General features: G+C 40.3%; 1 protein-coding gene and 1 pseudogene across 1 annotated transcript; both read left to right on the plus strand.

The window, feature by feature from the left end:
• Positions 1-1,384: 1,384 nt before the first annotated feature.
• Positions 1,385-20,076, plus strand: rab33a (RAB33A, member RAS oncogene family). Its single transcript, XM_078547057.1, has 2 exons — positions 1,385-2,035; positions 17,899-20,076. The coding sequence occupies exons 1-2, from the start codon at positions 1,781-1,783 to the stop codon at positions 18,337-18,339; spliced, it is 696 nt and encodes a 231-aa protein (XP_078403183.1). The 5' UTR covers positions 1,385-1,780; the 3' UTR covers positions 18,340-20,076.
• Positions 5,283-5,401, plus strand: LOC144684106 (5S ribosomal RNA; annotated as a pseudogene).
• Positions 20,077-21,909: the final 1,833 nt, after the last annotated feature.

The following is a 21,909-nucleotide window of genomic DNA, read 5'->3' on the forward strand; positions in this document are numbered from 1 at the left end:
AGATAATCCTCAGTATATGATACCAAACGGCATCCAAGCTACCTTTCATAATCATTTTTTAATTTTTAAAATTTGGTATAGATTCATAGCAGCAGTGCAGAATAGTTCTTTGCCTACTATTAACTGCTTCCAGCACTACTTTAGTTCACAGATCCAATTATCATTGTATTTAAAAACAGAAATGCTAAAAATACTCAGCAGGCCAGGCAACATCAGTAGTGAAAGGCCATTGACCTGAAGTGTCACAGATGCTGCCTGGCCTGCTAAGTATTTCACATTTTCAGTCTTTTTGGATTTTGTTTGTGTTTTATTTTTGTATTTACATGCCACTTGGTGTAATATTAGGTCTGGTTTGATATCTGCTTTTTCTGCACTGTGAAAACTACTTTCTGTGTTATTGAGAATTTCTGTCTTGTACGCCACACTGAAGATTTGTGAGCCACAGCACCATTCTGAAGAGGGAGATACCATCAGAAGAACTGCATGTCATTTTTTTCCATGTTAGGTGCAGTCAATAGAATGATATCCCAAAGCAAATTATGGCTGTTACACAAGTTGTTGGAAGCAATATAACCAGTGCCAAAGATTTGAAATGTTATCACTAACATTCTTCACAGTTGCTGCCTGGCCTGATTCTCATTACAGGAATGATAGTTCTTAACAAAGAGAGAAAAATATGAAGTTAAAGCAACATTTAACTGGCTCTAAGATCCTTCTGAAAACTCATCTCATTGATTATGCTTTTGGCCCCTCCTCTTAATCTCTCCTTTGACTTGGTGTACATTTTCCTCGTATCTCTGGTGCCTTGGCGAGTTTTGTACATGGCGCTATTTAAATGCTGGCCGTTGTTGATACAAAACCATGCAAACCAGATTTCATTCCTGGTCTGGGCTCAGTTCTTTAATCTCAGCAGGGACACCATTAGGAATTCAACAAATAACCTTGGAGTCCTGAATGATAAAGCGCGGTGGAAAATCAACCAAAGTTTGCACTGTTGATTGACACTTGCTGGGACTTGCATCTGTCTAATTTAGGTAAGGACAGCTAACCTATGATACTGATTGTAGTAGAATGAACGACTATAACATTCACAGTTTAGACCCACGGATTGAAAAAAAATCTAGTTGGACAACCATAGGAGGATTCCCTTCCTGTGGAACTGCACCAGTCACTGCTTTCATCAGGAAATTGCAAGGGAACAAATCAGTTCCAGTTATAACATTTTAGATATTAAAAATATAATTTGCACTGAAGATAAAAAAAAACTAATTTAAAAATGCTTGACGCATAGAGAGATTTTATATTTAATTAAATGAAGCGGCACATGTAGCTTTAAAGTCCCCTGTCAGTGACGGATACTCTCGGCTATGTTGTGAGCAGTGCTTTGTCCTGGCGCTAGCGCTCAGCCTCCATCACTGCGTCAATTTCACCTGATCAATTACTGCGTGGCCCCATTAATCAGCACAAAAAAAACAACGCGTGGGGAGCGAGAGGGAAAAAAAGGAGCAGCCTTCTAACATTTCCAGTTTTATCAGCAACCCAATCCTTTCCATTCAAGCTGGAAAAGAATCCAACAAGCTTTGACCTGCTGGTAACGATGTTGGTTCAGACAATCTCAGCCCCGACACAAATGTTGTGTATTTAATTTTTATGTTAGATCTTTTGACTGGCCAGCTGTGGTTTCATCGGTGGATAAGGACTCCTTATCCCTTTAAGCGTGAAAAGATCATTTTATGAAGATTTGTTTCACTTTCGCTAATCATACAAAGAGGTTTCCAATATGGCAAATCAACTGGCGGCGAATGGCGAGACCCGGGGGTTCACATCTAAAAAGGTGTCCACGGATTATGAATCATCTTTGGAACTCTCCGTGCAAGCGCGGATATTTAAAATTATTGTAATCGGCGATTCCAATGTCGGTAAGACATGTCTGACCTTCAGGTTCTGTGGAGGGACGTTTCCCGACAAGACCGAAGCCACCATAGGGGTAGATTTCCGAGAGAAACCGGTGAATATAGAAGGAGAAACGATCAAGGTAACCAGCATGATGATAGATGTATTGGCATGATCAACTATATTGTGTTTCCTTGTGTATGCGGGCGTCTTAATTCTATTACCCTTCCCCATTGGCGAAATATTGACTAGCCCAGTCTGCTTGCTTTCATGAGCATGCCAGTCTTATTAGGAGTAGATCACTATGTGAGGCAGACCTGCGTTCTAGTGATGTCTTCATTTCAAACCTCCCTATGGGAGAAAGCCTCATATCCAAACTTGCCGATGACACAGAAATAAGTGAGATTTCAAGCAGTGTAGGGGGAAGCATAAAATTACAAAGCGATATTGATATATTAAGTAAATAGACAAAGCTGAGCAAATGGATTTCAGGGCAGGCAAATGTTAGATCACCCACTTTGGACCTAAGAGAGAGAGAGAGAGAGAGAGAAGGTTCCTTCTAAATGGTGTAAAGCTAGAAAGAGTGGAGGTCCAAAGAGACTTGGGGATGCAGATAGATAAATAATTAGACTGTGTAGTGGACAGGTATAGAAAAATAATCAAAAAAGCGATCAGAATGCTAGCCTTTACATCTGGAAGACTAGAATGCCAGAGGATGGCAGCCATGCTTCAGGCATCCAAGTTCTGGTTAGACCATACCTGTGAGCAGTTCTGGGCACCACAGCTTAGGAATGGTATATTGACCTTGGAGGGAGTGTAGTGTAGGTTGGTCAGAATGGTTGATCAGAGTCTTCTGAGGAAGAGTCATACAGACTTGAAACGTTAACTCTGTCTTTCTCTCCACAGATGCTGTCAGACCTGCTGAGTTTTTCCAGCATTTTTTGTTTTTGTTTCAGATTTCCAGCATCTGCAGTATTTTGCCTTTATATTTGATCAGAATGGTACCTGGACTCCAAGGGTTAAGTCAGGAGCAGATTGGGTAGACATAGAGAAACTATTTCTGCTGGTAGAGAACTGTAGAACTAGGACATTGTCTAAAAATCAGAACTAGACCTTTCAGGAATGAAATTAGGAAACACATCTACAAACAAAGGGTGGGAGATCAATTGTTAATTTTAAATCTGAAATTGATAGATTTTTGTATTAAGGGATATGTGCTTGAGGGATTAAATGACCTACCCCTGTACCAATGTTCTTGTGCTCCTATATCCACCCCTAATCAGAGTCCTAAATATTTACTGGAGGGAAGGTCAGTTTTCCATCGTCTTGCTGACCAGGAGAGGTATGACTTATTTAGTGCACAAAATGCACTAAATATACACTATCATTTTGGTGAAGTTGATCCAGTTTTTGAACACACTACATTTTCACAAATTTTGATTAGCTTCAGATAAGTGTGAGGTTATCCATTTTGGTTGGAAGAATAAAAAGGAAATAAATGGAGAGAAACTTCAGAATGCTTCAGTGCAGAGGGATCTGGGTGTCCTCGTGCATGAATTGCTGAAAGCTAGTATGCAGGTACAGCAGGTAATAAGGAAGGCAAATGGAATTTTGGCATTTATTGCTAAAGGAATAGAGTATAAAAATAGGGTAGTGTTGTTGCAACTGTACGAGGCATTGGTGAGACTGCACCTGGAGCACTGTGGTCCCCTTTCTTGAGGAAGGATGTAGTTGCATTGGAGGCAGTTCAGAGGAGGTTCACTAGATTAATTCCAGAGATGCGGGGCTTGTCTTATGAGGAGAGATTGAGCAGTTTAGGCCTATACTCGTTAAGAGTTTAGAAGGATGAGAGGAGATATAATTGAGGTATATAAGATGCTAAAGGGGATGGACAAAGTAGATGTGGAGCAGATGTTTCCTCTTGTCGGGCATTCTAGAATGAGAGGCCATAGTTTTAGGCTAAGGGGTGGTAGACTTAAATCAGAGGTGAGGAGGAATTACTTTTCTCAAAGGGTCGTGAATCTGTGGAATTCCCTACCTCAGAGTGCAGTGGATGCCGGGACGCTGAATAAATTTAAGGAGGAGATAGACAAATTTTTAATTAGTAACGGGTTGAAAGGGTATGGGGAGAGGGCGGGAAATTGGAGTTGAGGCCGAAAAGAGATCAGCCATGATCGCATTGAACAGTGGGGCAGTTGAGAGTTTCTGCTTCCACCACCAAACCAGGAAGCGAATTCCAAACACCCATCACCCTCTGGGTGAAGAAGTTTTTCCTCTTGTCCCTTCTAATCCTTCTACCAATCATCCTAAATCTGTGCCCCTGTTAGCGGAAACAGGGCATCCTTGTCTACTCTACCTAGGCCCCTCATAATCTTGTACACCTCAATCAGGTCACCCCTCAGCCTCCTCAGTTCCAAGGAAAACAATGCCAGCCTATCCAATTTCTCCTCATGCTGTTATTTTCAAGCCCTGGCAACATTCTTGTAAATCTCCTCTGTACTCTCTCCAGAGCAATTATGTCCTTCCTGTAATGTGGTGACCAGAACTGAACACAAAATTCCAGCTGTGGTATAACCAGCATTCTATACAGTTCAATCATCACATCCCTGCTTTTATATTCAATACCCCGTACAATAAAGGAAAGCATTCTATATGCTTTATTTACCACCTTATCAACCTGGCTGCCACCTTCAGGGACCTGTGGACATACAGTCCAAAGTCTCCCACTTCCTCTACCCCTCCCAATATCCTCCCATTTATTGTGTATTCCCTTGCTTTGTTTGCCCTCTCCAAATGCATTACCTCACACTTATCTGGATGGAATTCCATTTGCACTTTTCTACCCACTCAACCAAATAATTGATATCATTCTAGAGACATAGCTATCCTTTTCACTATCAACTACACCACCAACTTCTCCAACCTAACTTTGTAGCTAAAATCCTTCAACCTTGGAACTATTCTGCACTCTGTCAAGGACCCTCACATTCTTCCTAAACTGTAGTGACCAGAACTGGAAGCAGCTGAGGAACCTCTCTGGGATGTCCAAACCTGCCTTCACCTGCTATATGCTTATATATGCACTTTGATCAAAGAGTACTGGATAGCGATCAGGATTGGGAGCTCTGACTGAATTTTCATTCCTTAACTTTGGGACATTGAGGCCAATTGTTGCTCTCTTAGCTGATTTCTGCCAAGGTAATACTAAGATCACAAATAACAGATCAAATTTGGGACATTTCTGGCCTATCACTGAATGACTGAGGGAGCTCCACTGTGATTTTTATACGAAATCAGTGCATACCACCAATTCATGGCACTGCACACTGTCTGGGATATTGGGATATCAATGGACAATCAATCGATTTGTATGACCTGCTTCAGTGGGCCACTACAGCCATACTAGTCTGAAAACACCTAATTTTGTCTGATCTTGGAAGCTAAGCAGACTCAGGCCTGGTTAGTACTTGGATGGGAGACTGCCTGGGAATAACAGGTGCAGTAGGCTTTATGTTGGTAAGTTTCCTTTGAATTTTGTCTTTGTTTTTGCAGTTTCCCTTTAAGGGGCTGCTTTTACTTTATCTCTGATTTTGTTAATTTAGTTTAATTGTTTGACTCAAAAGAGTTACAAGGTAATTAGTACAAGGATGATGGATGTGGGTTGGGGGTTAAAGAGGGGAGAAATACTTCCAGACCTAATTAAGGGGACAGCTAGTGAAGGTGACATTGTTTATTATTTGTACAAGTATCTTGTTGATAGGTGTAATATTCGACACATCTTTTTTCAGTATGTAATGTGCCATAATAGGTGTCTTTGAAACTAATACTGCTGTGGTAGGTGCTCCAGAAAATCTCATGCATCCCTGGTGACTGATAGTAAAGAGATTTAAGAAGGAATTTGTGCAATTTCTTTCATGGTTCACCTCCTCTTTGCAACCAGACCCTGCTTTTTAGGGAACCCTGTCTCATTTTATGATCTGAGCTTCTATTTTTTTCAAAAATTTTAATGTATGTAAGTGTTCAGCTGGACCGGAAGAAACTCTAGTGTATGTAGGTGGAGGTGAGAATCGAATTTCTTTGAAGACGTGCCAAACTGCTTTTAATGTAAGCATCATCTTTAACCTGCCACACTTCTGTCACATTATTGTTCCCAATACAGAAAATTTGAGATTGCAAGCAGCTCAAGGATTTAAAATGGCAGAATATGAGGTCTTTGTATGTACTTGCTATTGTTTAATGTGGAGCTTAAAGTTTTGTCCACCTAGGTATATTGTAGCAATATGTTTCCAAATAGAATAGCATATATTTGATTGATTGAGAACTGAAGACATTTTGATGGAATTCAGGTGAATTTTTTCAGCAAATGGATAATTGACTTGTAGAATAGACTATTGGTGGAAGGCCACTCACACTGTGCAAACAATACGTTTCATATAAATGGTGGGAGAATCTTGGCTGCAACGCATTCACTTCTTTTGAGCTTTTTAGCCCACCACCCGTTCCTAGGAACATGCAACCCAGAATCTGGGGTCGAGAAACACTCTCGAAAGAGAATTTATGGGGGAATTCCACCACAAGCTTCCAAACACTCTGGTGCATTGATGGAAGTTACTGTTGCAAATATTACGATCAGTTCCCTTAGGATTCATTAAGTTTTGGCCAGAATATAAATTTTTTTTCCCCAATGCTAAGTGGTCTTTAACAATGTAGCTAAATGAGACAATGACATAACTCTTTGGTGTGATTACATGCTGTATCATGCAATTCTAGTCACAAACTCTGAACAGATATGAAGTGCTTCCTGGAGGGTGAACAAAGTGGAAGTCATTGTTGTGCACATCTGAGATTCTGACTGGAATGGTATTGATAAGGAATTGGAACTTGCCAGGTTCCTTTGTCTGCGAATGGACAGTGTCATGACTGTAGTTGACAATAATAGAGGTTGAACAATAAAACATAACTTCATTGAAATCAATTACGCCTTTTCAGCTTCAGTAAAATGTCCCTTACTAAAATATGTTAGAATCTTTCAAGCTGTATCCTGTCAAAGTAGTGTGTAGAAAATTTGGATCTTACCTAGAATTAAAAATGAACAAGAGAAATTAAGCTTTTTTTCTTAAAAAAAAAAGCTACCAGCAATCCTGAAACAAGAGAAAAGAAAGGCAACTGCCATTGGGGGTTTGATCATGTGATATTTGATCACATGACATGCCCACATTCTGCAAAGGCTTTTGATTTGCCTTATAAAAGTGGGTCCCCTGTAGTTAAGTGTCTTACTCCCGAATTCATGCCAGCAGTTATCACATGAGAAATTCTGAGAACTAAAACATTGCCAGGAGCTGAAGAATGTGCTTCAGGTTTACACCTGTGCACCAAGCTCTACTTTTCTCCAGATTCCTAGCAGCACTGACGTAATGACTGTAAGGGCATTTGATTTGAAACATATTATATTGGTAGCCATGTTTGTCTGATTTAATAACACCACTGATCTAACAATGAATCAGAGACATTTAAGGGTCAAATAAATTAATTTGCATGCATTTGATCAAACTGTGGTATTGGAATCTGTTGAAAGAAAATGGTCGGATCAGATTTCATTAAAAAATGCTCAATTTTCAAGGTTTCAAGTGTTATTATTTCCCTTGAGACTCCTGACACTAGGTCAGGAAAGATACACTCCGCTTGCTGCATATCCAAACTCACTTCCCTTGGTTCACAAGGCTGGTGATGTCAGCCAATGCAGGACAGCACAAGGTGGCAGCACGTTATGTGAAAGAAATGGCTTTTGTCCAATTTTTTTCTCCCCACCATCCATAGTGGCAGAGAAACCACTCATCTCAGCAATGCCTAAAATGATGGTCCTGAGAGAACAGTGCCAGACCACCCTCCCCTGCTCCACCCCAGAAGGCCAACAACATTAACCAGCTGTTGTTTTAATTTCAAACAGAGAACGCCCTTCATTTCGAATGCATTTCTCTGCTTTTAGTCTGGAGAGTTTTTCCATCAAGCGTGTGTGGGCTGGCAAACTGAATTCTCAAAGAAGCTAAAGATACCTGACGTCCTGTTGTTACTACTTTCAGCTGAGTTTCATAATCCTTACAGATCATATCACTGAATAAAAATATCTATTAACTTTGCATTACATTTATTTTGAAGACATAACCTTGTGATATAACTTGGCATTTTCTATACTAAGCTACAAAGTGTGTATGATTCAACAGTTTCATTACAAGATCATCATAAAATAATAAAGCATTGGATTTTGAATTAAAAACCTTACATTGTTTAATGGGGGAAGGAGGTTAAATTCACTTCACAAATCCAAATTAAATTGGCTTTGGAACTTGGCAATTCTAGTGCTGTCAGTAACAACCCCTGCATTGTGGGGAAAAACATTGATTTGCATTTATATAGTACTTTTAGCGAAATGCACAGGAGCATCACTGGACTAAAACTGACGCTGAACACAGTAAAATAAAAACAAGCTGGTCTCCAGGGAATCCAAGACTCACCAAAAGGAGTGGTTTCTATTGCACTTCTTGAGGCAGCACCAATACTGGTAACAGAAACACTGCTGCTTGACGTGGATTGGTGTCAGGCAGGAATTGAGGACTGGGCACTGAGGTACATGGTCCAAACCCCACATCAAAGTACTTTTCTCCTGTGTGACTGACAGTAGCACCTGGGAGATTAATTCCGAGATAATCTGCGGGGCCTGGCAATCCTAACTGGATGTTTGCTTCAAAAGCAGATAATAGATCTGCCATAGTATTCATATGTAGTGTGGGGCTGTGCAGTAGAACAGTCAGAGTTGGGCAAGTTCAGGAAATTAGGGAAACTGTGATCATTCCTGAACAGAAATAGGGAAAATATGAAACTTAAACCACGCTGCATAATTTGCGCCACATACTGGGCAGATATTTTACTGACTGATATATTGTGTGGGAAACCACCCAACATTACTACGTCAGCCACTCATCAGACACAAAACTCTTTTGTCTATAAATATAGTGGAAGCTCTTTGTTCTCAAAGTTAGGCTGAATAATATGGTAGCAGTAACTGGATTTTTAAGTAATTAAGGTCCATTTTTTTTTTAAGGTGAATAAAGCAGTCATCTGTCTCCGTCGGGATTTGCCAATGGAAATCTTGATGTCCGTAGGACCTCTGGCATTTTAACGGCCTACAGCTTGCACCCCAGTCAGTAAAACTTATCAAGAAAAGGAGGCCCTCTAAGGCAAATTTAAAACTTTCCTTTGTCAGACCAGAAGGAACAGGAGTGCTTCCTGGGGCCCCACAAAGAGAGCCCCAGCTTCTGGCTCCTCACTTATTCTTTCCACCCCACCCCAGTTTCATCCTCCTTAGTGCTGGTGGGAGGCCTGTGAGCCCCCCTCATTGTGACCTGCTTGAAGCTGGCCAAGCTACCTTCTGTCGCCAGTTTGGGGCAGAGAGCTGGCAGGTGGGATATAAGTGCAGCTCAGCTGTTAAAATTAGCTGGCTGAGAAAACTGTCATTTCTTTCTGTTTGGGAGTTAAAATCCACCCTCCTAATTCTGGACAATTACTTCAAATTAAATTGCAGGAGTAAGTAGGACAAGAGGCCACAAAAATGTACTGAGAAAAGCTCTGCAGGGAACCACAGCTGTGAAACTGCCTTCTCTCATTGTGTCACAGCACTCTGTTCCATCCACTGCACTGTCCTTGTGGCAGGTTACTTATTCCCATTCATATTCTTATCACAAATGATATGCGTTTAGCAACCAAAATACTGTAATCTCAGGGAAGGGGCTCTACTTTTGGCTGAGTAGCTAATTCCACTCTCCACTCTGGTGCTGCACCACACAGACCAGAAAGTCTGGTGTTTAATTTTTGTTTCATGATGACTTAGTTAATGCCAACTGAAACGGGGAAGCATGCAGTTGGGAGACTATGGAAAGAGAAAAATATCACCTAGGATTCTGAGCGCTGATCACTATCCAATGACCTCTCATAGAGCGCATGCCTTTGTGGAGATCTGCTTTGGACTTGGCTTTGATGCCCCCTCCTTCCAATAGTTGAACAGCCCAACTATTCCCACCATTCCCACCCCAGCTGAGATCACTTTACTCAGTGCAGATCAAGAATTAACCAATTACCTTTCTGATGTGGATATGTCACTGCTATATCAGATGAGGTATTCCATCACCAAGCCCTTGAATGAAATCAACTTGCTTATTTCTTACTGAAACATGGTTACATCTTGTTTTAAGCAGAAATTTCAGACTTATCAGCCAATGATTCATTGTTGCAATGGAAAGGTTTTTATGTCAGAAAGCTCCTTGTCTGAGGAGGTAAGGGGAAAATTGTCCAATAGATCACTCTAGGTTACCTTTTGCAGATGCCAAAAAAGTATTGTGTGGTGAAAATCCAGAAAAAGAGAAGTAAATGGAAGTGAGCAGGATAACCAAGTGTTAAATAGATCCCCTTCAAACCTGTATGAAGCCATGAGATTCTCTGGCTAGAGCTCTATTTAACATAGAGATCTATCTACTGTTAAAACAGATTTTTCACCTGCAGGTTGGAGGCAAATTGCTGCACTTCTGGATAATGATTTACATTATTGCAAGTTAGAATGGGGAGAGAAAAGATATTTATTAACACGCTGTTGTCCTGGCTCCCTGCTGTACTATCTCCGTGCAGATGAACTGATGCAGCTGCTTAAGTCAATTGACCCAAAACTCTATTCACAGGATTACTCCTAATGAGAGATTCAATGTTGCAGTTATGAGATCTGTGTTGTACTCTGGACCACCAGGTGATATGTATGGAATATGGAAGCACCAGGAACAACGAGATGTTTTGGTTTCTATAGGCTCCTGTAGGGTCCAGAAGAGGGGGTTGCACATGGTGCTAATCACCGGGGTCCATGCTCTAGGGGGGTCCCAGGCTTATTGTCGCAGTAGCCTGTCCATCTGGATGGTCAATGTCCAAAGCAGCCAATTGCATACATGGACCATCCCCATAGACAGGCTACTCGGCCAAAGATTGGTGTTGTTCTGAACAACCACTGACTGAATAGAATGTGCCTGGTTCCCCATCAGTGAGAGATTGGGCCTGGCTTCCCCTCCTGGCTTCTCCTTCCTCCCTCAAGTTGATGGTGTCTGTGACCCCTGGCCCTTGCTGACCTCTCCTATAGTTTGACAATAGTGTGGCCCCGGGCCTGGCTTCCCTTGTGGGTGACTGAGTGCAAGAGAACCCTGAGACTGGAAGTGAACAAAGGAGTAGGATTGGCCATTCAGCCCATCAAGCCTGCTCTGCCATTCAATACGATGCTGGCTCATCATCCACTTCAATGCCTTTTTCCCCACACTATCCACATATCCCTTTATGCCATTGGTATTTAGAAATCTGGCAATCTCTGCTTTTAACATACTCAATGATTGAGCTTCCATAGCCCCCTGGGGTAGAGAATTCCAAAAATTCACAACCATCTGAGGAAAAAAAATCTCCTCACCTTGGTCCTAAGTGGCTTCCGTCTTATTTTGAAATTGTTTGCTGGTTCTAGACTCCCCAACCAGGGAAGTCTAGAACATCTTGCCTGCACCTACCCTGTCTATCACTTTAAGTATTTTGTAGGTTTCGCCTCTCATTCTTCAAAACTCACAGGCCCAGTTTCCCCAGTCTCTCTTCATAGCACAATCCCTCCATCCCAGGAACAAGTCTGGCGAACCTTCATTGCACTCCCTCTATGGCAATAATATCTTCCCTAAGGTAAGGGGACCAAAACTGCACACAGTACTCCAGGTGTGGTCTAACCAAGGTTCTATGCAATTGAAGCAAGACTTTGCTACTCTTGTACTCAAATCCTCTTGTCATAAAGGTTAACACACTATTAGTCTTCCTAATTGCCTGCTGCACCTGCATGTTAGCTTTCAGTGACTTATTGATGAGGACACCCAGGTCCGTTGTACATCTACACTTTCTAATCATATCACCCTCGCCTTTGAATCAGAAGGTTGTGGGTTCATGTCCCACTCCCGGAAACTAAGAACTGTGAATGTACTCGAAAGAGTTACATGGTAAAGGGTAAACTCTGAAAAGAGTTACACTTTCTAATCTCTTACCATTTAAGAAATGTTCTGCACATCTGTTCCTTTTACTAAAGTGGATAACCTCACATTTTTCCACATTATGAGCAAGACTGTTGGACACACACACACACACACATTCGGTTTGGAGACACACACCCTCCCCGTCCTCCTCCACCCTCTCCGAAAACCTATCCACGCACCAGGCCGGGACAGCAGGAAAGGCAACCCACTTCTGACACCCACTTTCGTGTGAATTCTGCTGAGGCCAACTTGACATGTGCACCACCGGAGGCAAACACCAGGTCAGTGTTAGTTAAACCCAACTCTTTAGCTCAATCCTGGTCTGCTCCCCCTTCCCTGGTGACCAGGACTTGGGACCTAGCCTGTCTGTCTGTCTCTAACTGTGCTTCTTAAGTGAAAAGACAAGAAAGAGTTGTTAGTTTTGCTGCTTGGCACTTTGTCATTTTTATTAATTACATATTTTTAAAAATGATCAATATATTATTTTGACATTTTTTTCTGTTTCTCAGCAAATTGTTTGTTTTCTTCTACTTTAACCTGCCAACTGAAGGAATCCCTCACTGTGTGTATGTTTGAGCTACTAATCGGAGATTGGGGCCTTGTTAGGTTTAAGCTATGAACATGAAGATTCCTCTGATCCCCTTTTGAAAATGCTGTTAACAAAGATTGGTTGGCAAGGGTGGAGAAGACTGTGGTAATGTGGGGATGAAAATATTTTTTATTCAGGTGTTTGATTGTGTTCTGTTTATCAGACATATGCTCTGCTGGTAGTTGTTAGTGTGAGTAGTTCTGTCAAATGTTTCTGTTTATTCACCACTTGCGCACCCTTCTGTGTGTAGTGTATGACTAGAATGGCAGCCTTTTGATAACTGGCCATGTCTGCTCTGCATTCTGCAGTAATGGTGTCAGATTTCAACAGTATCCCCCAAATTTTTTACCCTGTACATGGAATGTAAAAAAAATTGATGGTCAGTGGAGGGGATGTGAGGTTGAATTTTACAAATCCATCCAGCTTGGACAAATTTGCATTTTCATTCAGCTGAGACGATTGACTAATGGCCAATTCATATTTGAAAATTGTTTGAAGAAGCAGTTCCATAATAAACCAGGCTTTTGGAGCTATGGAATTGGCTGTTTTTTAAAAAATTGCAGCAAAAAATAAAGGTGCATCCACAGCATTAACAATACTGATTTATAGGAACAATGTCAACATCTCAGCCTATTAGTGGCCAGATAAGGTGGTACTATTTATATTGTATTTAAAGGGAGGAATGTTGCCTCCATAGGTGTAGTAAAATCCCAGCTTTTAGAGTTACTCTAGGGAGCCTCCAGATGTATGTGTGTTATCTTATTTACTGTACGCTACCAACAGAACTGTTGGCAGTAGTGCTGTAAATAGGTCAAACTTTCATACAGCAGAATGGTGTACTCCACCAGTCTTTTGTTGCTACCATTTGCTTGGTAGCCCACCCCCACGTCATGAGTCTATTTTCAGTGGCGCATGGAAAATCTGGTTTATGTGGGCAGTTAATACCACAGGAAAAACCTCTGCTTGCTAACATGCCTCGAGGCCAAATGTTACTTTTTGTTTAAATGAAAATCAGAATACTACAGATGCTGAGTCCCAAGAAAAGGGCTGAACACTTGAAACGTTGACTTACTTCTATTTACCCACAGATCCACTGAGTATTTCCGACTTTCTGTATTTATTTTTGTATGCATTGTATCGCTGGTCTTGTGATGCTCTAACTGCTTGATCATTGGCAAATTTAGTTTTAGTTTTCAGTAATCTGGTGAGCAGATGGATAGAGTGGCAGTGACAGTTGCAACAGGGACTTTGTAACCTGGTGAACAAACTGTTAATTGCTAGATTAGAATGAAGGCCTTTAAATAATCTGCAGATTGTGTATAAAGAGTATTATAATCTTGTGTAGTTCTATCAAGCCTTGTGAATTAAACACAAGGGAGTTGACGATTTTCCTTTTTGGTGCAATTATGGGATATGTGCCTTAAAGATTAATTGCTCTGAATCAGTACATAAGTAAAGTAACTGCATTCAATTTAAAGCTGGCCAGCAGATGTGCTGTGAGCTCAACCTCGACTAATATTATTGGTGTCTTTGATTCTTTGATTTGGGAGTAATCTGAAGAGAAATAAGCCATTTGCATCACAAGGTTCCAGTGGTTTCTGCCTCAATCATGCCCTTGGCAAAGTATTTTATTCTCCATCAATTTGGTAAAAGGAATTTATCCTAATCTCTTTACTCCTTTTAGTAATTTTTAAATATATTGTTACAACCAGGTTAGTAGGGGTGAGCTGACTCCTCCCTCTGTGCCACTCCTGTGTTGGTTATAACAGAACTTAAATTAAAAAAAATATTGTAAATTCAATATGTACTTAACTGTGTACAGCTCGGCTTAAGAATTAAGCCAGCCAGATTCCTTGAGTTAACAAGGAGTTGGCTTTATTACTAAAACTCACTCAGGTAAAGATACAGAAATTAACAAAAAAAAACTCCCCACTATGCAAAAAACACACCCACAACTTCCCTAGACATGCACAATAAGAAATAAAGCTTTACAGAGTATCCAATGTTAAAACTTGGCCAAGTACAAAAAAAAGTCAGAAAAATTATTCACAGGTTGTCCAAATGTTTGTTCACGAGAGTCACTTTCCACAGTGGCACTTTGGTTTCTCACTGAAACGCTTCCTCTGCAGGCGTGGCTGGGTTGATTCCCATTTCCCTCGACGACAGTGGTGTTGAGTTGGAATCATCCTCTAAGGACTCTCAGTTTGCAGCAATGAGATCTTCTGGTGAGTTTTCAGACCATAAAACAGGGCTCAGTTTTGTTGAGAGGTTTCAGAGATATCGGTAGATAACATTACAAATTAATATCCTGTATAGTGCATCTTCATAACGATATGATCCCTCATCACTGACACTGCAGCAGAAGTAATAGTAATTCTGCACTAACTCTATCAAAACTTTAAAAAAATATCTTTATTAAATCTCCTCTTGTTCTCTGGAAACAAACCTAATATCTCAAGTCATTTCTCATATCTAAAACTTCCTTCCCTATCCTTGCATCAGTCTGGTGAAGCTCTGATTTGCACTCAATGGCTTTGATGTCCTTTCTTTAATGGGGGCTAAATTCTGCACACTTTATAAAACTGTGGTCTAAACCAATGATATGTAGAAATCCATCATTACTTCTTCACACTATAAACCTAAAATCTAATTGTGCTTTTTTTATGACTTTATCTACCTGCACTACACTTTCAGGGAATTATGTATTTTAACCCTTAGATTTCTCTGCTCATCCGCATCATTCAGCATTTTCCCATTCAGTATTTTCTGCCATTCCTTGTTAAGGATGCATTACTTCACACTTATCCACATTAAATTGGGCAAACGTGGCAGATGCATTCAGTCTATGCCTTCCTGAAATCTTTTATAATCTTCCTTGCTGTTTGCAAAATCTCCCATTCAGTGTAATTAGCAAATTTTAAGATTGTGTTCTCAATTGTCAAGTCCAAATTATCTAGATATATCTAGAACAAAGTGGGCTGGGCACTGGCTTTTTGGGTATGCCATTCCCATACTGAGCAATACCCATTTTCTATCTATCAACTGATTTTCCATTCATGCTGTTATGTTTGCTTTGGATATGAATCTTTCTAACAAGCCTCTCATGGGACTTTTTATCAATTGGGTTCTGAAAATGTATAATCACTTCAAATTAAGTTATAATTAACCCATGCGTTACCAAATATTTACCAATTTTATGTAGAGCTATTAAATTGTAAAAATTTCTCCAAAGCTGACTATGAATTAACAGACCTATAGTTATGTGGTTTAATCTTCTCCATCCCTTCTTGAACAAAGATTTTGCATTGGGTACTCTCTAGTCACATGGCATAATTTTCATAGTAAGGGGGATTGAAAAATTGTAGTTAGACATTCTGTTGTTTCCTCTTGGACATCTTTCAATGGCCTGCATGTTTGAGTGTGATAACCTGAAGTTACTTAAAATATGTTATGGTTGTCACAGAAAATAGTGAGACAGAAGTTCACATCTTGTGCCCATTCAGTATCACATCCCTGATTCCAGCTGGTATCTCATCTAAGTGACAACTCGTCATTTTTTGAATCCACACTGAGAGTGCTGACAGGCTTTCAGTTCAATGTCAGGAATTTGAGTGCATGTTTACTGAAGTTGAGCAGCTGAAACCATTTACTTTTTCTTGTGTATATGCAACATTGCGGAGAAACTTTCTAGTTGGTGAGAAGATTATTCTCACAGTGAAGGAGTCCTGGCCATGGTTGCATTGTCCTGTATCTTGGTTTCGAAGGTGTAAAGGTGGCAGTTTGGGAAAAGGTTACCTAACTTTTTAGCTAGGGATGTTGCATGTTTTGGAAAGACCTACTTAAAGGAGGGTTATTTATTTTACAGCATCAAAAAAGGGTGCTGTTTTGGTAGTTCTGTGACCTAATGTTTATAAAGGCCCTGACAGGTTTGATTCTTATTCCATGCTGAGTTAAGAGTTCAGATAAATGTTAATCCCTTGGACCATTCAAGGAGCAGAAAGATATCCTGTTGTCCTCACCAACATTCCTCTATGCTGCCCTAAAGAAATTAGATTTGGTGGGGGAATCATAATTCCCTGGCTCAGCACTTGTTTAAAAGTTGTTTATCTCTCACTTTTTCCGGTTCTACTGACAGGTCATTAACCTGAAATGTTAACTCTGTTTCTTGCTGCTAAGCCTGCTGGGTCTCTCCAGCATTTTCTGATTTTTATTTCATTTCTTTGCTTTTTTTTAATGGGATCTTTGCTAAGTGTAAAATGTCTGCCATGTTTGTCCATGTAACCGTACTGCATTTAAAAGTTATTGACTTTTTTGAATTCTTTGAGCTCCTTTGGGGATATGATTACAACGGGCAGGATTTTACGTCCCTTGGCGGGTACGCACCCAACCCAATCGAGTGTAAAATAGTGCACAATGACGTCAGGTGAGTGTCCCGACATCATTGCGCACTCGCAATATTTCGGTTGGTGAGTGCATGCGAGAGTTGGCAGCGTGCCCACTGCCAGTTAAGAGACCTATTGAGTCCCTTAATCAAGTAATTAAAAGCAATTTTTCGCTGCCCGTCCAACCTTACGGTTGGCAGGCGGGCGAATTGGCCAGGCGGCATTTGGATTTTTTATGAAATCTCATCCACAGGCGGGATGAGGTTTCCAACAGTAATTAAAGAAAAACATTTTAGACCTAATTTTTATTATGCTTCTGCTATTGTTACTGAGTTCTATGTTGGGACATGTTTTTAACATTTTAAAAATCTTTCTTTTTGATTGTACAATTCTTCAGCTCTCTGAGAGCGTGCGCTCCCCCGCGCATGCGCAGACTTTCGCGCTTGCACTCCTCCCGACCCCACCCCGGCAGCGCTGAACTTCTCAGCGCGTCCTTCATGCTGGTTGGCTGTTAACCGGCTGGCCAGCATGAAATCGCAGACAGGGCTCGATTATGGGCGGTGGACCGTTTCGTGGCCGCTCCCAGGTCCGCCCGACAACAGGAAAATCCTGCCCATTATTAAGTATGTAACTCTTTTTCTTTCCCTTTCCCTATCTGGTGTAATAACAGTAGGTGTTATGTTTTGTCTCTCTCCTTGATTGTAAGTGGAAAATCGGGGACAATGCTTGTGCGTATGTCGGATCCACCTTGTACCTCCCAACTCCTGACCCAAGAGACATTTCCCTTTTATATCATACGTAAAAACACAGTCATTTGGAAGCTGTTGGTATCTCTAGAGCTGCATTTCATCATGAGTCACTTCTTTCAAAAGAGGGGGAAATTGACAAGGGTGGGGAATTATAGAATTATTTCATTCATCATTCTATAATTTCTTTTTTTTCTTAGATTCAGGTCTGGGATACAGCTGGCCAAGAACGATTCAGAAAAAGTATGGTACAACATTACTACAGAAATGTACATGCCGTGGTGTTTGTGTACGATGTAACAAAACTGGCCTCCTTTGAAAATCTCAAAGCATGGATTCAAGAATGTAACAGCCACTCCGTTTCGCCCAGTGTGCCAAGGGTCCTGGTGGGTAACAAATGTGATCTCACTAATGAGATACAAGTATCTTCCAACATAGCACTCCGATTTGCAGATGCCAACAATATGCTTTTGTTTGAGACATCGGCAAAGGATCCAAAAGAAAGTGACCATGTGGAATCCATTTTCATGTCTCTGGCATGCAAGCTGAAGGCACAAAAAACATTGACATTCCGAGAGATGGAGAAAAGAGAGGGGAAAGTTCATGTACAGTCAAATGCTAAGAATATGTGTCCGTGTTGAATGGCTTAGACCAAGGGGATGAGTGAGACTGAAGCTTTAGACTGTGCCTGCATCAGTTTGCTAAAACTGCTTGTTCTTTAACATATATGACATTTGGGAAAAATCAGTGAACTTTTGGGGTTCCTAAGTCCGAAAAGCTCACTTTAATCAGTTCTTTTATAATAAATCTGTAACCCTTTCAGTGATTTTAAGCTAATTTTAAGGTAAACATTGCCATCTGGAAAAAGTATCTTGTGAAAAGCTGCCAAGTTTATAAATACACAGTGATGTGCAGGATATTGAGGTGGTGAGATCGCATTGCCAACTGTATTGTTAAAGTTCGGGATGCATGAAATAAAAGGGCTATTCCCACAACCTTGTGCTCTCTGTGGGAAACATGTTGCAAAAGAATGCAGGTCAGAGATTAAGCAGCAACATTATAGTCCTGATTCTTCAACCTGTTTTCCCTGCACAACTTTGTTGCATTACTCCATCTATTGGTTCCATCATAGCCAATGGTTTGAGTTTTGGAGTACGCTGTCCTAGGAACTTTGATTCTTGAAAGCTACCACTCCTCTGAAAAGCCAAATATCAGTATATATTTAGTGGCAATATTTGTAAATGGGTAAATGTTATAATTTTAACATTTTTAGCTAAACGTAAAAATGGTTTTCTGGGAGGGAGCGATCAGTGAAAATATTATTAGTGGCAGTCTCTGGGATCTTCATTAGGATTTCAGACTCTGGGTCATTTTCAAGCTTTGAGTTTAAGCCTCTGCTATTGAGTTGGTTGAGACCTGGTCCAGCTGCATTGTAAATTTTTGAGTGAAGCAGAAGCTGCTGAAGATAACAATGATAAATTGCGTGAATGATGGAATTGGTTTAAATGCCTCATATTTTGAGTCTGAGAAGAAAATAAAACTTTTAACTGGGCCAATTAACTGTAATCTGGGAAGACAAAACCAATTAGTTGTAGTTTTTCACAATTTTTGACCCAAAGATAAAGTGATCAGTTTATGACTATTGATTACCAGGTCATAACACTTTGAGCTGTGATCTAATAAGAAGTGGCTGAAGAATGGTTCATTTTTTTAGCTTTTTTTTTTAGCAATCTTTAAAAGTCAAGCCTGTGGAATGTCCTCCAATTTGCTTTGATAAATGAAATATCACAGAAAACTGGGATTTGGCATAGGGAAAGGGAACAAAATTGTACTCGAGTGCAATTCTTTTCAAGTTTTGATTTGATAAGCACTTTAATCTAATACAAATGGTGCTTTGTTTAGTTAAGAGATTAGATTTCTCTTAGAATTAAACAGTTAAATCTCTGAAAAGATTTTAAAAACCTGACATCTATTCTAAAGACTAAGATATTAAATAGTGGATTTAAATGAACAAAGTTGAAATTATTCTTTTAGCATCCCCCATACTTGCAGGCTATTTCTACTGATGGCAACTAAAGTATATCTTCACATTTCAGTACTAATGGACCTGCATTTGGAAATGTGTCAAGCAGGTGCTTTGAATTGTACAGTCAAACAAGCCTTGTCAGTATCTGAACTCTACAGTTTGATGGTGTTGGAGCTGAGGCTAAAGTACATGTTAGGGATATTGTAGTGATGGAAGTATTGTACTGTAGTTAGTGTAAATTCTTTATAACTGACATGCACTCTGAGAGCAGTGCATATCTGTAATTTAATTCAATGTAACTTGTTTCTAATTTAAAAGAAAATGAAGAATAAAAATAAAATATGAAATGTAAACAGTTTGAAAATGGCTCTTGAGTTTTTGAGGTGAAGAGGGCATAATTGTTGCATTTGTAATGTAAAGCAGTCTCAGAACTGCATTATCCACCACCATGGATTTCCCCTGATGTGCCTATATTACCACAAAAAACTTGTCTTGTGTTGCAATATCTGTAGTCCTGGTTGCATGATTTACTTTTTAAACAGCTGAAATTTTACTGTGGCCTCCTATATTTGCCCCATGTTTTACATTGGCCTGCCTTTAAAATGTTCACATATCACGGTACCACCTCAAGGAACATGTCATGATGCAATTTTTTCCTTGTAGTTATTAACACTGAACCGTTCTATGGAATATTCAGTTTTGTACAGGGCAAGATCTTATTCCTTCTTATCTCTTGTCTCATTATTGTTCTGAATCACTTTCTTTCTCTAGCTCATGAGTGTTGAATATTCCCAAGTTGCTCACTTGCAGATCACCTCACTTGCTAACATTAAAATAACATCATATGTGGACTTAAAAGATCCTCCTGCTCTCCCTTTATCTGTATCTACCTTGTGGATAGTTCTATGTTCTTACTTCCAAGCCCTTAATTATTCAAATCCAAATCTTCCACCCCCTTGATTACTTTAATTTTGCTCACTTTGCCAGGTATCAATTCACTAGTTTCATCCATGCTTTCCTTTTACTAAAATGTACATCAACACCAAATTGGTATATCCCATTGAACTACACCCAAGGTGAGCTATTCTCGTAATACCTTTAAAACGGAAATCAAACATTTCTATTTGATTCCAGGCCGTTAACATGTTTTGCTTATTTGTCCTTTATCTCAGATGGTATCTTAGTTTCCCAGAAGTAACTTACTAAATTACACTGCATTTCTCATTTTGCAAAATTATCCCAAATTCAAGCAACAGTGTTGTTGGCTGCCAGGTTTTGTTAGCATTCAATTTATTTCTTCCAAAAATAAACTTTTTTTTGATACTGAGAAACCACTGAGACTGTTTTTCCATTAGTTTTTTGTTTTGAAAATTGGTTTGTTTATCCCCTTAAAAGTCAGGTAAATTTCCATCAATTCCAATTTCTTGTGCTCAGGCTTGGTGATTTGGCAAATTCTGATACTTATTGGTCAGTGTGTTAACATCAGATCTCTCTTAGTACTTTGTTTCAGGAAATAACAATTGGTCTGAATGGGTTCCTCAATTGTTTTGTTTAGCAAATCACTTCTGTTTAATGATTCACTCATATAGGTTCTCATTAAGGCCTGCTCTATTGTTTATCACCATTGTGACCTGTGGTGGGACCAGCAAAAGTAAGTGTGTAGTTTGGAAAATGCGATCCTAGAAAGGACCGGACCGGATTTTGGTCACTGAGATGAGTAGCTCTACTCGGGAAACATCCAGAATCATTGGACCCACCTTGGTTAAAAAGTACCATGAAATGCACAATTTTTTGCTCTGGGGGACGGCGGGATGCAGTCTGGCCTGCTGACCCCAGAAGCAGAGCGTAGGCAGCCACAGAGGCAGGTGAGTGTCGAAGCAGGCTGGTTAGAAGGCAGCCTTGGTTCACTTGTTTTAGAAGTTGTTAGGCCTTATAGCCCTCACTCCTCACTGACCACCCCCCACCACCCTCCCCATCACCCCCAAGGCCCCTCTGACCCTCCATGTCAACTCAATGCCAACTCATGCCACCCAACCCAGCCCTATGGCTCCTCCTACCCTCCAAGCTAACTCAATGCTAACTCATGCTCCACACCCAGTCTCCACGGCCTCTCGCCCTTCATAGCCACTCACCTAGTATCCACCATGGGCAGACCTCAGGAGTCATGTGGAAATGAAGAAAAATA

The sequence above is a fragment of the Cetorhinus maximus genome, chromosome 8, assembly GCF_964194155.1.
Source record: "Cetorhinus maximus chromosome 8, sCetMax3.hap1.1, whole genome shotgun sequence".
NCBI classification, from domain to species: domain Eukaryota; kingdom Metazoa; phylum Chordata; class Chondrichthyes; order Lamniformes; family Cetorhinidae; genus Cetorhinus; species Cetorhinus maximus.

Coding starts and splice junctions, on each gene's coding strand:
- rab33a (XM_078547057.1), top strand. CDS start 1,781: ATGGCAAATCAACTGGCGGCGAATGGCGAGACCCGGGGGTTCACATCT. Junction 2,036..17,898: donor TAGAAGGAGAAACGATCAAG/GTAACCAGCATG, acceptor TTTTTTTCTTAG/ATTCAGGTCTGGGATACAGC.